The sequence below is a fragment of the Felis catus genome, chromosome C1 (genome assembly GCF_018350175.1).
Source record: "Felis catus isolate Fca126 chromosome C1, F.catus_Fca126_mat1.0, whole genome shotgun sequence".
NCBI lineage: Eukaryota > Metazoa > Chordata > Mammalia > Carnivora > Felidae > Felis > Felis catus.
The window spans coordinates 134,581,959-134,595,062 of record NC_058375.1 but is presented as its reverse complement, the minus strand read 5'-3'; the positions used below and the strand labels follow the sequence as shown (position 1 = coordinate 134,595,062).

Here is a 13,104-nt window from a genome sequence, read left to right as displayed (position 1 = left end):
TTCTTGAGAAGCAGAAAGAACCATGACAAGGGATAAGAGCTGCAGCCTCCCCTCAAAACCCATAGTTAAGGCACTGCTACTGTATTCAACAACAGCAACAATCACAACAACAAAATTGTGAGCAGACAGCAAGAGAAAGATCTTGGGAAAATAAATTCTGTGGCATTCCTCTTGATATCATTGTTCTGGAGCTTTAAACAAGTATGAAGACTTGTGCAGAGGGAAACCGAATAAAAGGGCATTTTGAGGGGCTGTTCTCCAACATGGGGCCCCCAATCCCCCACTCCCACTAATGGAAATACTGTACACACAATCATCCAATATCAGACCTCCTAAGCAGAACATTTTTTTTTTCTTGGAGATTTTTCTCTTGGACTTTAATTAGGCTCCTGCCAGGCTTGCAAGCTTTTTAATTTTACCTTTCTTTCTTCTTTCTTTCTTTTTCCTCCTTGAATCAGCTTGCTAGCCAGGAAACTTTTTCCAAGCTGTCACAATTATAGTAAGTGTACCCTAAGATATTAAATTAGATGCGCCGGTAGTTGCTTCTCCAAGCATCAATAGCAAAAGTTTCCTTGCATTTGGAAAGATTTTCATTCATTCATTCATTCGTTCACTCTCTTATACTTAAGTGTGTGTGTTACAAATGCAAAAACAATAGAAAAGGAAGCTTCGAGGAGTGTACAATGACTATTGGTTCGTACGTGACATAATTCAACCTCCTACAAAGTCACCAGTTTAACAGAAGAAACCTGCCATTACTTAATTGAATCTTCTTACACTGCTCATAAGCAAATTGTAGCTGAGTATTTACTAGTATTGCTGGGTGAAGGGTGAGGGAGCCGTGAGAAGGTGATGCCTCAGTTGATTTAACTAACACCTCTTCAACAAAATGTAATGAGAGTCACTTAAATTCTTTTTCAAGACGCTTTTGTATGCAAACTCATTGCCAATTCTGAAACTCTCAAGGCAGGGACTGGGAATGCCAAAGGTGATCTCTCTAAAACAGATTCCGTGAGAAGCTATTTTCATTTGAGGTTGTTTAGTTGAAAACTGGCCACTCTAAATAGGTTACCCTATTCACTAACAACAAAGCAAAACCAGAACTCAAACGAAAACACCTCAGAGAATATTGCAGGGCCAGGCATCAAAAACACAAAACCAAAATGAACCATGTGGAGCACCAGGGATATTACCATCTCCATGACTGCTATCATTGTCATTCTTACTTGTTTACTTAATAATTCCATGCTGCCAGGTTACTCCACCAAGCGCTCCTGTCTGTGAGGTTACTTACTGATCGCTTCCACAAACCGCTCAAAGAAGCTGTAAGGGAAGAGCGGCTCAGGCAGCTCCCGGAAAAACATCTTCAGTGCTCCGGTGACAACGTGGATGTCCTCCCACTGGCTGTCGTCCAAATTCAGCTTCTCTTCTGGGAAAACACGAGGAGAAATGGAACAACTGGTTTTAATGAAACAATTACAAGACACTAATTATTATGTTAATGTTTGCCTACTATCATCAGCAACCGTTAACAGCCTTCTGCACCTAGAGGTTTGGTGCTGTGCGTGGTTTTTTTTTTTCCCTTTTTCCGTAGGAAGGGAACATTTTCAATGGAATACCATCTGTAGGAATGCAGCTAACAAAAAAACAAGAGACACAAAGAGACAGTGCCATTGACACAGTATGTCAGATACATTTATTCCCATAATGCATCAGTATGAAAATTAGCATCACAGCTCAACATGATTCAAAGCTATTTGGTTTTGAGGCCGAGGGGCTAAGAGTTGCCAATGATGGCCGGCTCAAGGGACCGGCCTAAAGGCCTTGCTGAGCCAACAGGAGACATATGCTAAACACGGCAATAGAAAATGAGTTATTGCTTTACATGTGTTAGCCTTGCTATGTACAAGGGAATAATGGGTAACACTTTTTTCCCTTTTTTGCTGAATATAAAGTCAGCAAGGAATAGAATACTGAGTGAGAAAGGATATTAATTCCTTCTTACTGCTTCAAAAATATCTTTTTTTTTTTTTTTTTTTTTTTTTTTTAGTTTTCATCTCAGCGAGGAAAATGTGCCCAGCAACAATATTAGACAGACCCCTGTTGGCCTACGGAGGCTATGCAAAGCTGTCAAAAATGATAACGCACTAAAGACAAACCACAAGTGCTTACCCACTCCGCCTACAAACAACAGAAATGTTTGCTTGGGAAGCTGGAGTGAGTTGAGAGATTTAAATATTAAAGGATGTAACTGCCAAAATGAAGTTTTTAGAAGAAATAAAGAGACGCTGGACAACTATTTTCTTCTTGTTCGCCCTCAGAATGAAAGTCTGGAATCATTCTCACCCAAGAAGTGAAGGTAGCAGGATCTGAAAGCAACATCTTTACATACAACTGAAAGGAAGCAAGGCACGCAAGCATTGCTGCTGATCGGTAGTATTTGTCTTTGTAAACATGCGACATCAAAGCGCTTTTGAATTCTAGGTGGAACAAAAACTAAAGCTAATCATTTTTAACAGCCTGAGGTTAACTGAGCAGCCTAGTCTCCTGGCCAGAACTTAACAGGCATTTGGTCAACTGGATTTTTGTTTCTTTACCAATGTCTTGGGCTCAGGTTCACATGCCCCCTCTGTGTCAGTTTTATGAAGCAGAGGAGAATTTGCACCAAAAATGTGAGAAAAGCTGAGAATTGTCACCATAGGGAATCTCCGCATGGGCTGTTTTGCCAACAGTGTTCACGTCCTTTTAAAATCTTAGCTGTAATCTTTATCAGATCTCTTTTTCTAAATGGACTATTATTTCCAGGGCTGGTAAGTGGCGTTCCTGTTCAATAGGATGTTTGCAAAGAGAAGGAGAGAAGGTGGATCTGTTTATTTCAGATGGGCTATTTGCTTCTTCTCTTTCAGTCTTCATGCTTACCTCAATCATAACACAATAATATGATCCACAACAAAATCAGCAGAGGAGACCTTCTTTCTGCCCTGCAATCATTTTTGATTGATTGTATTTCAACAATTAGTCTTTTATTTGGCTACATACTATTGAAATAGGCCGACAGCATCTTAGCAGGCCAGCTTTAAACAGTCAACTGTTAACAATAGCATCAAAAAGGGAGACCTGATGGGGTTTACTGTCACTTTAAAGAACGGGGTTTTCACATTGTTGAAATCTGTCAGATATTTTGAAATGTCCCTCTCACTATGGTGCCACACCCCCTGCGTGCCCTTATAATAAAATTGGTTTTACTCCTGATTAAATCATTTTCTCCCTACCCACTACCATACTTCTCATAATGGACCTGTGCGCTCTACAGCTGGTGTTCTTCCCATGGTACCAATTCTTACTTTATCTTTTAAGCACTTTGCTGCTAAGATCTCATGCAGAGTGCTTATGTTTTGTTAAGAGCTTCATTCTTAGAGAAATAGCTTAACACATGTTCTAAAAATGTTGTACAACTTATTGCTTAAAACACATTTAGAAAATGTATAAGTACTGTAGCTTTGGCACTGAACTTTAAGTGGAAACCCAAACACACCACACACACACACACACACACACACACACACACACACACAAGTGCTCTCTCACACGCAACTATCTTTACCAAAAATTTATCGGAAAAGTCCAAGACAAAATGCCAGCCTGATACACAGGTTCGAGATTGCCAAAGGAAAGTACTCAGCAGGTGAAAAAGAGAATGATTTTATCTTGAGCAAGAAAACAACAATAACAAATAATTACTTGACCATTAGTATTTATGACCTCCATATAAACATCAGTTAATTGAAGTCACTGCAAAAATGGAAATATTTCAATATACACAAAAAAGAAACTTTGCCAATCAATAAATACCATTTGATTATATCCACTTGAAATAACGTATAATATCGATATCGACTTGTATTACTTAAACCAGCATTTTTAGTATGTAGTCTTCATTAAAACAAAGCAAAACAAAACAATTTGTAGCCCTCCATAAGTAGCTTAAATAAACAATATGACAAGGAGCTGGAAAAATCTTTTGAGATATAATCTCTATTTTTTTATATCAAATTTTCATAGCCAACGAAGTTTAAGATTACTTGTAAACCAGAGGACTTTAAGGTATATTTTTCAAGGCCAATGAGATTTATCTAAACAAGCAGTTATGTTCATATTTCTATGTCTTCTCATGAATCCAACCAGTTCTCAAGATGAACCAATCATAATCATATCTTGGTGTTAACAGGTATCATTATAAACACAGTTGTATTATTTGATAGACACTTTCTAACTAATATGTTAGCAGTGCCACAGAAGCGCACAGAAGTGTTAGAAGTGCTTACGCTTCTCCCTTTGTTCAATAGAGCAAGGCTTGTCAACAGTAAAGCATTATTAACATTTGGCACTAGATAATTTTTCGTGGGGGCTCTGCTGTGCGTGCTAGGATGTTTAGGAGCATCTCGGGCCCTAACCCAGTGGAGACTGGTAGCGCTTCCCAGTGGTGGTGATGAAACACCCCCAGATATGGCCAACTGTCTCCAGATATGGCAAAGTCATGCTCCGTTGAGATACACTCCAGTATAATGGAGATGTAAGAATCTATAGAATTACTCAATAAATATAGATTTATGAAGGTTCCCTTAGGTGAGCAGAGAGCTAGAAAACTAGATACATACTGAGATTTCTTTAATAAGAACTTAAGAACTGGTAATTATTATGGATGAAATCAAAACCTCTTCCGGAACAAAGTTCACATGACCACATTCCCGGGTGTTTTACAACAAAAACAATAACCAACAATTATGTAGTGCTTCCACTCTATGAGGGACTATGCTATGCACTTCAGACTCATTATCTAACGTAACTGTCTCAGTAAGACAGTGAAGTCCATGTTATTGTTATCACCTCCTCCATTTTACAGACAGGGAAAATGATACATGGGGAGATTAAGCAACTTTTCCATTGCTCACAAATGATGAATCCAGAATAAGGAGCCGGCACTCTCCCCCACCTCACAAAACCACTATGTTCGGACTTAATCTTGGCTGGCAGAAGTTAAAAGGGAAAAGGCAAATAAATGGTAATTGCAAGTGGTAGTGGATTGACTATTACTTCAAGATAGTGACGTTTACATTTTATCCCTAAATGTCTTACTTGAGGCTATGCTTTTACCTGTAAACTGACTCTGATCTTTAGTAATTACTCATTTAGAGGAGGAACAGATTCTTCTATAAACAGATATAAAGCAAATTGGCAATAAAAAGAAACTGCATTAGGAAAGGGGTAGGGGATGGAGCAAACGGTCACGTGATGATGTGATGAAGAGGAAATATGACAGAGTGGGAAAGAGATTATACGAAACGCCAGGCCTGGGTTTACCACTGATGCGCCATATATCTGTTTACTTGATTGCGAAATGAAGATAGAAGGGTAGTAGTTGTTGTTATCAGATGAGAAAACATATCTGAAAAACATTTGGAAAGCACAAGGAAACAAAGACATCCAAGATGCTACTATGACACAAAAGGTGGAATAAAGGCCAAAAGGGCAAAATATATAAGGGCCTAAGGCAATGGAGATACTGAGCAAAGAGCATAACCATCCTGTCGTTTTAGGCGATGTACCTCAGCATGATGCAGTTTGTCACGTGAGATCAACAGAAATTTGACCTCCTGGAGTCCAGTACTGGAAAGAAGTCTGGCTTCGTCACGATATCTCACAATCCTTCCTCTGATAATTGTGCTGATTTCTCCTGATTTCTCTAATTAGGCTTTCTTAAATTCATTCTTTTGTCTTAAAGCATTTAAACAGAATTGAAGATAGGTCAAGCTCTGGAGTCCAAATACTATGTGACTTTTATTAGAACACAAAAAATATATCTTAACATTGTAACTAAATGAGGCCATCTTGAAATGTCCTTTCTTGAAGAGTCTTTTGTGTATTTTATTTATTTTAAGTAAACACATCTATATTAAGCTATTTATATTTGAAAGAAAAAAAATAGATAGTAACAATTAGGAAAAATCTGTCTTAAAATGGAGAATTAAAAGATGGGCCTTTGATAGTTACAGCAGGTCTTGGTAATTTCCCAGGAAAAAAGGCATGTTTAATAGCTTAATTACCTCTTCCCTCTTATATATTGCTGTATAGACTGGTATAACCGGAATTTGCATTGCCTGGTCTGATTTCAATGAAGCTTACCATGTTAACCCAGTGTTGATTAAAACGTGACCGCAGAAAACTTGAATGATCCAGAAGTAACTAGTGACATAAAAGTAAAGACGTACTTCTTTGTATATTGAAGAACAAGTGCATTTTTATCTTGTTATTTTTTTCCATGGCACTTTTAAAGCTTCTTTCCAACTTTATTTTACTGTTGTAACAAAAAAGAGGAAAGACACCCCAACTTTCCCAGGATATGGTGAGAAGAGCTCTGATTTCATTAATATAATGACAAGAACCTATTACATTGTGAAACTCTCATAAAGGATGTGGTATCTGCTTCCAGAGCAGATGACCATTTGGAAACCTTATCTGAAAGGCCTGCTGGGTACATGAAAGTCACAGCACGAATGAAAGAGATGCCAGAGGGACTACCGATCTGAAAATAATAATATGTTTGGCCATAAAATCAAACTGGAAGATTAGTTATTAAAGTGGATAAGACACACTGTTTATCTATAAGGATATAGCTGATTTTTAGTTTAGCACTTAAAGCAGTGGATCAAAAGGAAGTTGGTGGAATCATTCGAATAGCTCAACCTTTCCTGTTGTGTTAGCCCCTTAAAGTAACAGTTCAGTTTGATTTCCAGTAGATTAGAGAGTTTCCAAATTCTCAAACACAACGATGTAAACCCTGTGTCAAAAGTAGCATCCTTCCATGCTGTACTCACTACAGCTCCTTCCTACAGCATCTTGGGTATAACATGAGACTTTGGTGATGACATTATTTTAGAAAACTTGACCAGTTGGCCAGTTAATTTGTATGTTTACTTGATTTTTATTAAATAAACATAGATGGAATAGACACTACATACTAGAGCCATATTATGTGTTTTTCAAAGCAATGGCTGTTGAGGTTGTTTTATATTCCTCAAAGGAGAGTATTTTACCAGGTGCTCTGAAATATTATTTAAGTGGATATAGACTAAGTTCTAGACATTTCACATCTGATGCCTGTTCCCTAGCATCAGACTCTACTGACCTTGCAGACAAGCAAGAACAAAGTCAAAGAATAAATATATCACCCAAGAAATGTGCAGTATGTCTGTAATGGGCTGAATTGTGTCATCTCCAATTCATACATGGAAGTCCTAACCCCCAGTATCATAGAATGTGGCTGTATTTGAAGATGGGCCTTTAAAGAGGTAATTAAGGTAAACTGAGGTCATATGGGTGGGCCTGAACCCAATATGAGTGCTGTCCTCCTACAAAGAGATTAGGACACAGACATGTACTAAGGGAAGACCATGTGAAGAAATAGGAAGAAGACGGCTGTCTACAAACCAGGGAGAGGCTTCAAAGGAAAACAACTCTGCCAACACCTTGATCCTGGACTTCTTGCCTTCCTAACTATGAGAAAATAGATTTCTGTTGTTTAGTCTCACCCAATTCCCAGTCTGTGGCACGTTGTCATTGCAGTCCTAAAGAAATGAATATCATGGCCAAAGGTTTGCATAGAGAAAGATGTTATGTTCCTGGACCACATCGAAACATCTTCTTAACACACAGACTATACCACACTTATGAAATATGGTAGACAATAGAGATAGCTGTTTAGGTTATTCCAGCTGAATAAAAATAATTATCTAGATTCAGAGAAAAAGTTTGAAGCTGGAACCAATTGGAGAATAGCTTGCCTACTTAGATTCCACCCAACTATTTCAAACGATTTGCTTTATAAACACATGTAGGATACTCTCTATCTTGGTGCCCCTAGACAAAGAATAAAATTACTATTGCCATTTTCTTACTCATTCTTTTTTCTAGCTACTTCTTCTAAAGTACAAATATTTCATTGCTGTGATAGCCTCAGATACAAAATACTAGGGAACATTTAAAATGCTCTCAGTGCAAGCTAAATCAACTTTCTATGGCTGTGGTACCTATCAAAGAAGGAGGAAAGTGGTTTTAAATATGAAACTTCACATTCCACATCTCAAGACATTTATTCCTTAAAATTTATCATAGTAACTTTCTGGAAGCTATGAGGAGGCCTACATTGGAAAATGGTGACTTTACTGTAAGAGAAGATGTTTGGATCTGTGTGCAGAACGTGTGGTTTTGCCACATGGTGTACAAAATATAGTTTTGTGTGGTCTCCTTAGTAGGAAAGAGAGAAGAACCAAGGAAATAACCAGAAACTCTCTAAGATACTGAAACTAAAAAGAAAACAAAAAACAAAAACAAAAACAAAACCCCCAAACAAACAAACAAAAACTTTTATTTCTTCACATCTAATGGAATGTTTTGGCATTCCATGTTGGCTTGCTCTCTACGTATTTCATGTTGTGTATATTTCTTTGCAAAACACTTAGGAAGCCCAAGGCATGCAAATAATGTCACAGGCTAATACGAAATATCCTTCGTTACTCTCTTTGAAGGAAGCAGAGCCACCTTCTACTATATCCAGCACAGGAACTGGGTCAGGAATGAGAATGCCTTATTTTTATTTTTCCTCAGATTTCATTTGAATGTAAATAATAACATAATAAATAGGTACAACTGAAACTTGTGAAGCAGGCACCACAGATGGAAAGTATAACAAATGTGTCATTGCTTTGTGCATTTTTAATTTATAATGGCATAACATAAAACTTCTTCCCATCATCATAACGCCCATGTATAATGCCACCTTATAAAATGATGTTATTGACATTATGCTTCTCTCCGGGCTTTTAGATGGTTTCTGTCCGGGCACCTGAGGAGAGATGACCCTCTTCAGAGTCTAACAACAACACTACCACCAGCAAAACTGAATTGACTTTATTTGTTAGGATCATACATTTAAAAAGAGAATACATTTCATGGCAACCAATATATATTTCTTTAATTCCTTTCATTCTCAGAGCTTCCAACACTGTTCTTATTTCCATTCAGTCAAAGGCTTTTTGTGCTCTGCAGACACCATACACAATGGTTCATTTTATTTGACCGTCTTCTCCAAACAGATTCTGAATTTGTTTGAATTCCATGGATGATTTCATACATTACATCCTCCAAAGGGGAGAGAATCCGTAGGATTAAATTTCAGCAAAGTCATTTTTGAGTTTCCTTCGTTATCGGCTCTAAATTTCAGCACCATTGCTATTTGTTCCCTCTAAGTTATATTACATTTGTAAATATCAAGCAGAAGGTCAGATCAAAACATATCTCCTAATGATATCTAGGAAATAAATATGACTAAATCCTATTAATGCCCATATACAGATAACATTTCCATTGTAGGTATATGCACATACCTAGACATTATTTAAAGTGCTGGCTTCCTCACTTGTCTAATGAGAACTGTAATCTCTCCCTCCTCATTTTGTGTGAGAATTAAGTGAAGTGATATATGTAAAAGATTTAGTACAGGCTTGTTATAGCATTATTAGAAAATTTATTTGGACATTATCTTCTTTGTCAGCCAGACTTTGGCAAATGATTCCAGAATCTAATATAATTTCTAGCTTTTATTATTCCCTTTACTGCATTGTTGGTGTTTGTGGGATTAGAGATGGTATCATTCAGCAGGAAGGACCCGGTTTGTTGCTAGGTTAGAAGTCTTCCATCTGGAAAGATTCCGTCAGGAAAATAGAAATAAAAGGTAAACAAAATTGGTAGATTAAGACAGTGCTGCTCTCATTCATTGAAATCATTTTATTCCTAGATAAGATATCAATAAAGATAACCAAAAGAAAGAGATTTTTTTGGCAATTATTGAGGATAAATTTTTCCACTAAATTATCTTGCTTAATTGATTCATGGGAGTAGTTAAGTAAATTTTCTATTTCGTAGCATAAGAACTGCCAGAGTTCTCCGAAGGTACATGAAATCAGAGTTGGGAGACGTGTGAGTTTTACGACTCCTTGCACCATGTTAGACAGAATAGCTAGATCTCCATGCATCCATTTCTTTCTGAAACCACCAAATAACGCTCTCTTCTTAATTCTGTATTTGTGTAATATTTTAAGTCCAGAATAACGAGATGGAGTCTTTCAGGAATCTATTATCAATAACTGGTTATTTTGGGGTTTTTTTGTGAATGAGAAGTTTTAGAGATTTTTTTTTTCCCACCTCAAAAGAGAGTCTGCCTGTCTGACTCCAGGGGTCTCCAGCTTTCAAAGATATGGAACAGAAAATCACCATTGTGTCACTTTCTAACATAACTTTTGAGAATCATCATTCATATAAATAATTCACTATGTGGGCTGTTTTTATTACAAAGAAGCTATAAAAACTAGCTGATAAAAATTGTCAAAACACTTAATAACATGCTACTTGAAAACCTACATTGTTTAATATGAAGAGTGCGGTCCTTATTGTTATTTAAAATTTATTTATTTTATTTTGAAATGGATAATGTATTCACACAATTTAAAGTTAAAAATATATACTGCAAAAGTCTCTTCCTAGTTTATCCCTAGCTAGTCAGTTTACATCCCCAGAGAAAACCCATATTATCAATTTCCTATGTATCCTTTCAAAGCCATTTTCTATACTCAAGCAATATTACCCTCCACCACCACTTAAAATACACACAGCAATACAATCTATGCACCGTTCGACATCTTGATTCTTTTCACTTGACAAGATATCATAGAGGTTATTCAAAATCAGGACTTCCTTCTTCTACTTTTTAAAGCTACGTGTTTACTTTTATGGATGTACAGTAATTTACTTAATGAGTTTTCAATTGTCAGAGATTTTGCATAGTGCTAGTGTAAGGAATCTTGTTCTTAGATCATTTATATCTAACTTTAAGTATGTACCTGGGTGAACAGAACAAATTCGTAGACCTGGAGTTTCTAGATCAAAAATTGTTTGTATATCTAAAATATTCATAGGCCTCACCAAATTGCCCTCATAGCTCGTGCACCAATTTATGTTACCATCACAAAATTTTAGAGACTGTGGTTCACTAAGAGCATATATTCATTACTGCCTGTCACTCTTCTCAGATGTCCATAGATAAATTGCGCCTTTAACTGAATAGTGGAAAAACATACTAAATGAACAATAAAATGAGTAGAGGTATAGAGACTAAGACTAAAAATACACACAAAAATCTTGGTTAATGAAGTGAAAAGCTTAAATATTTAAATGACAATAACTGGTAAGCAATTGATTTTAATAAACATATAACATTAATAACTACAAATAGTAAAATAAGCCCCAATAACAATAACTGTTTTCTGATGAAATAAGACATTAATAGAAACAACCAAACCAAAAAAAAAAAAAAAAACCCCCCAAAAAAAAAAAACGAGCATTCTAAAAATAACGGAACGAATGGAATTCTACCACTTATGTAAATTTCAGCAATTAGCAGTACAAAGGAAATATTGATCAAATTATTTAACATATTAATTCATTAAAATAATTTATGAGACACCTATTAGATGCCAATGTGACAAATGCAAGAAGTATGAGAGGAAAGACAATTCTAAGGACAGAATGAGAATTGCAAGATGTTTGAGAAATGGTGTAAAAACTTTTGAAGTCCTGGCAATTCATAAGTTCTCCTTAACATCACTGCTAGGATTGTGCTGTCTTTAGGGAAGAAGCTACCCTTTTTAATTTTATATTTGCTTCATCAGTACAAAGACATGCTCAATTAGTTGTTTAATAAGTACCTCTTTAATAAAGATCATGATGATAATGACGATAGCCATGTAACCCTCCCAGGTCTGAGGGTTTTCTACAGTTCCTGTTGTAGAAACTTAGGAAGACATCATTTACTATAGTCTCAGGTGAACTGTTAGTACTGAGACACATTTCCAAGCAGACCAGAACCTCTTCTCTCTCAGCAAGCAGAGCAGAGATGTACTTGGGATAACCTCACCATGCACTTCTCTCGTGAGAGTGCACGCCAAAGTCAGTGGAGGAAGGTGGACTGATGTATATGAGAAGATCCTGGCTTCTGTGACCAGCTACTCTTCTCCTTGTTTCTCTTTCAGTCTAATATTAAACCAATCTGTGGCACTAACTCCTGGGTCTCTGCCTATGTTTCCTGATATTACCCAGATATCTATGTTGCTAATCTTTACTCTGGCCTACATTCAGCTTCATTTCAGATCCTGCTTACTATGTTTCTAATCCTCCCTGATCATCCTGTCACTCCTGGGCACACCCTACATAATTCAACTCTACTGACTAACCAAATGTTTCTCGGGTGTCCCTCCTCCAAACAAGTTCATTCTTATTAATCTTTTTTTATCCCCAGTGTTTAGCCTAGTGCCTCATGCGGTGTGCTCCCTTTTACTATTTATGGACATACTGGTGTTGCCTGTCCAATTTTAACCTCCTCTGATAGTAGAGGTTATTTCATACTACAATAATAATGCTGATAACAGTCAGCATTATTTTGATAACAGTACAGCATAATTTTTGTGTTCTCTTTGTTCATTTTAATCTCTTAAGACACTTAGCCAACACGGAAGTTATAAATAGGTCGTTCAGTCACTCGTTTATTCATTTATCAAATATTTATTGAACTCCAACCTTGTGCCAGTCATGCTGTAATTGCCGGGGTGAAACAATACATACTGAAGACCTGGTCTCTAAGCTTGAAGCTCTTGCAGTATATAGGGAAAAAAAAACATAATAGAATGTGGAAAATGTTACTACACAGCTTAGTGTAGACAGCTATGGGAACATAGAAGATGAGTATCTAGCTTCCTTTGGAATGTGATCAAGAGAGGTTTCCCAGCTGAGGTTTCACATAACAATTAGTTTCTGAGCAGCCATGTGGACAGTGGTGAGGTACAGGAGGATGTGGAAGAGGATGGGAAGATGTATACAAAGAACATGAGAAGTAACAGTCATGCCAAGGACTGAGGAACACAATGCATTTGTGGATCTTTAAGTTGCTGGGGAGCACAGATGTATAGGTTCCACATCTCAGAGTGCTGAGAATGG

General features: G+C 36.9%; 1 protein-coding gene across 8 annotated transcripts in view; it reads right to left on the bottom strand.

Moving 5' to 3' along the window:
- ARHGAP15 (Rho GTPase activating protein 15) overlaps positions 1-13,104 on the bottom strand; it is a 615,977-nt gene that overhangs the window by 132,222 nt on the left and 470,651 nt on the right. For all 8 annotated transcript variants that reach the window (XM_045033724.1, XM_045033723.1, XM_045033726.1 and 5 more), the window contains one exon: positions 1,295-1,429. In XM_045033724.1, the coding sequence (XP_044889659.1) occupies positions 1,295-1,429 (135 nt within the window). The remainder of the gene's footprint in view (positions 1-1,294; positions 1,430-13,104) is intronic.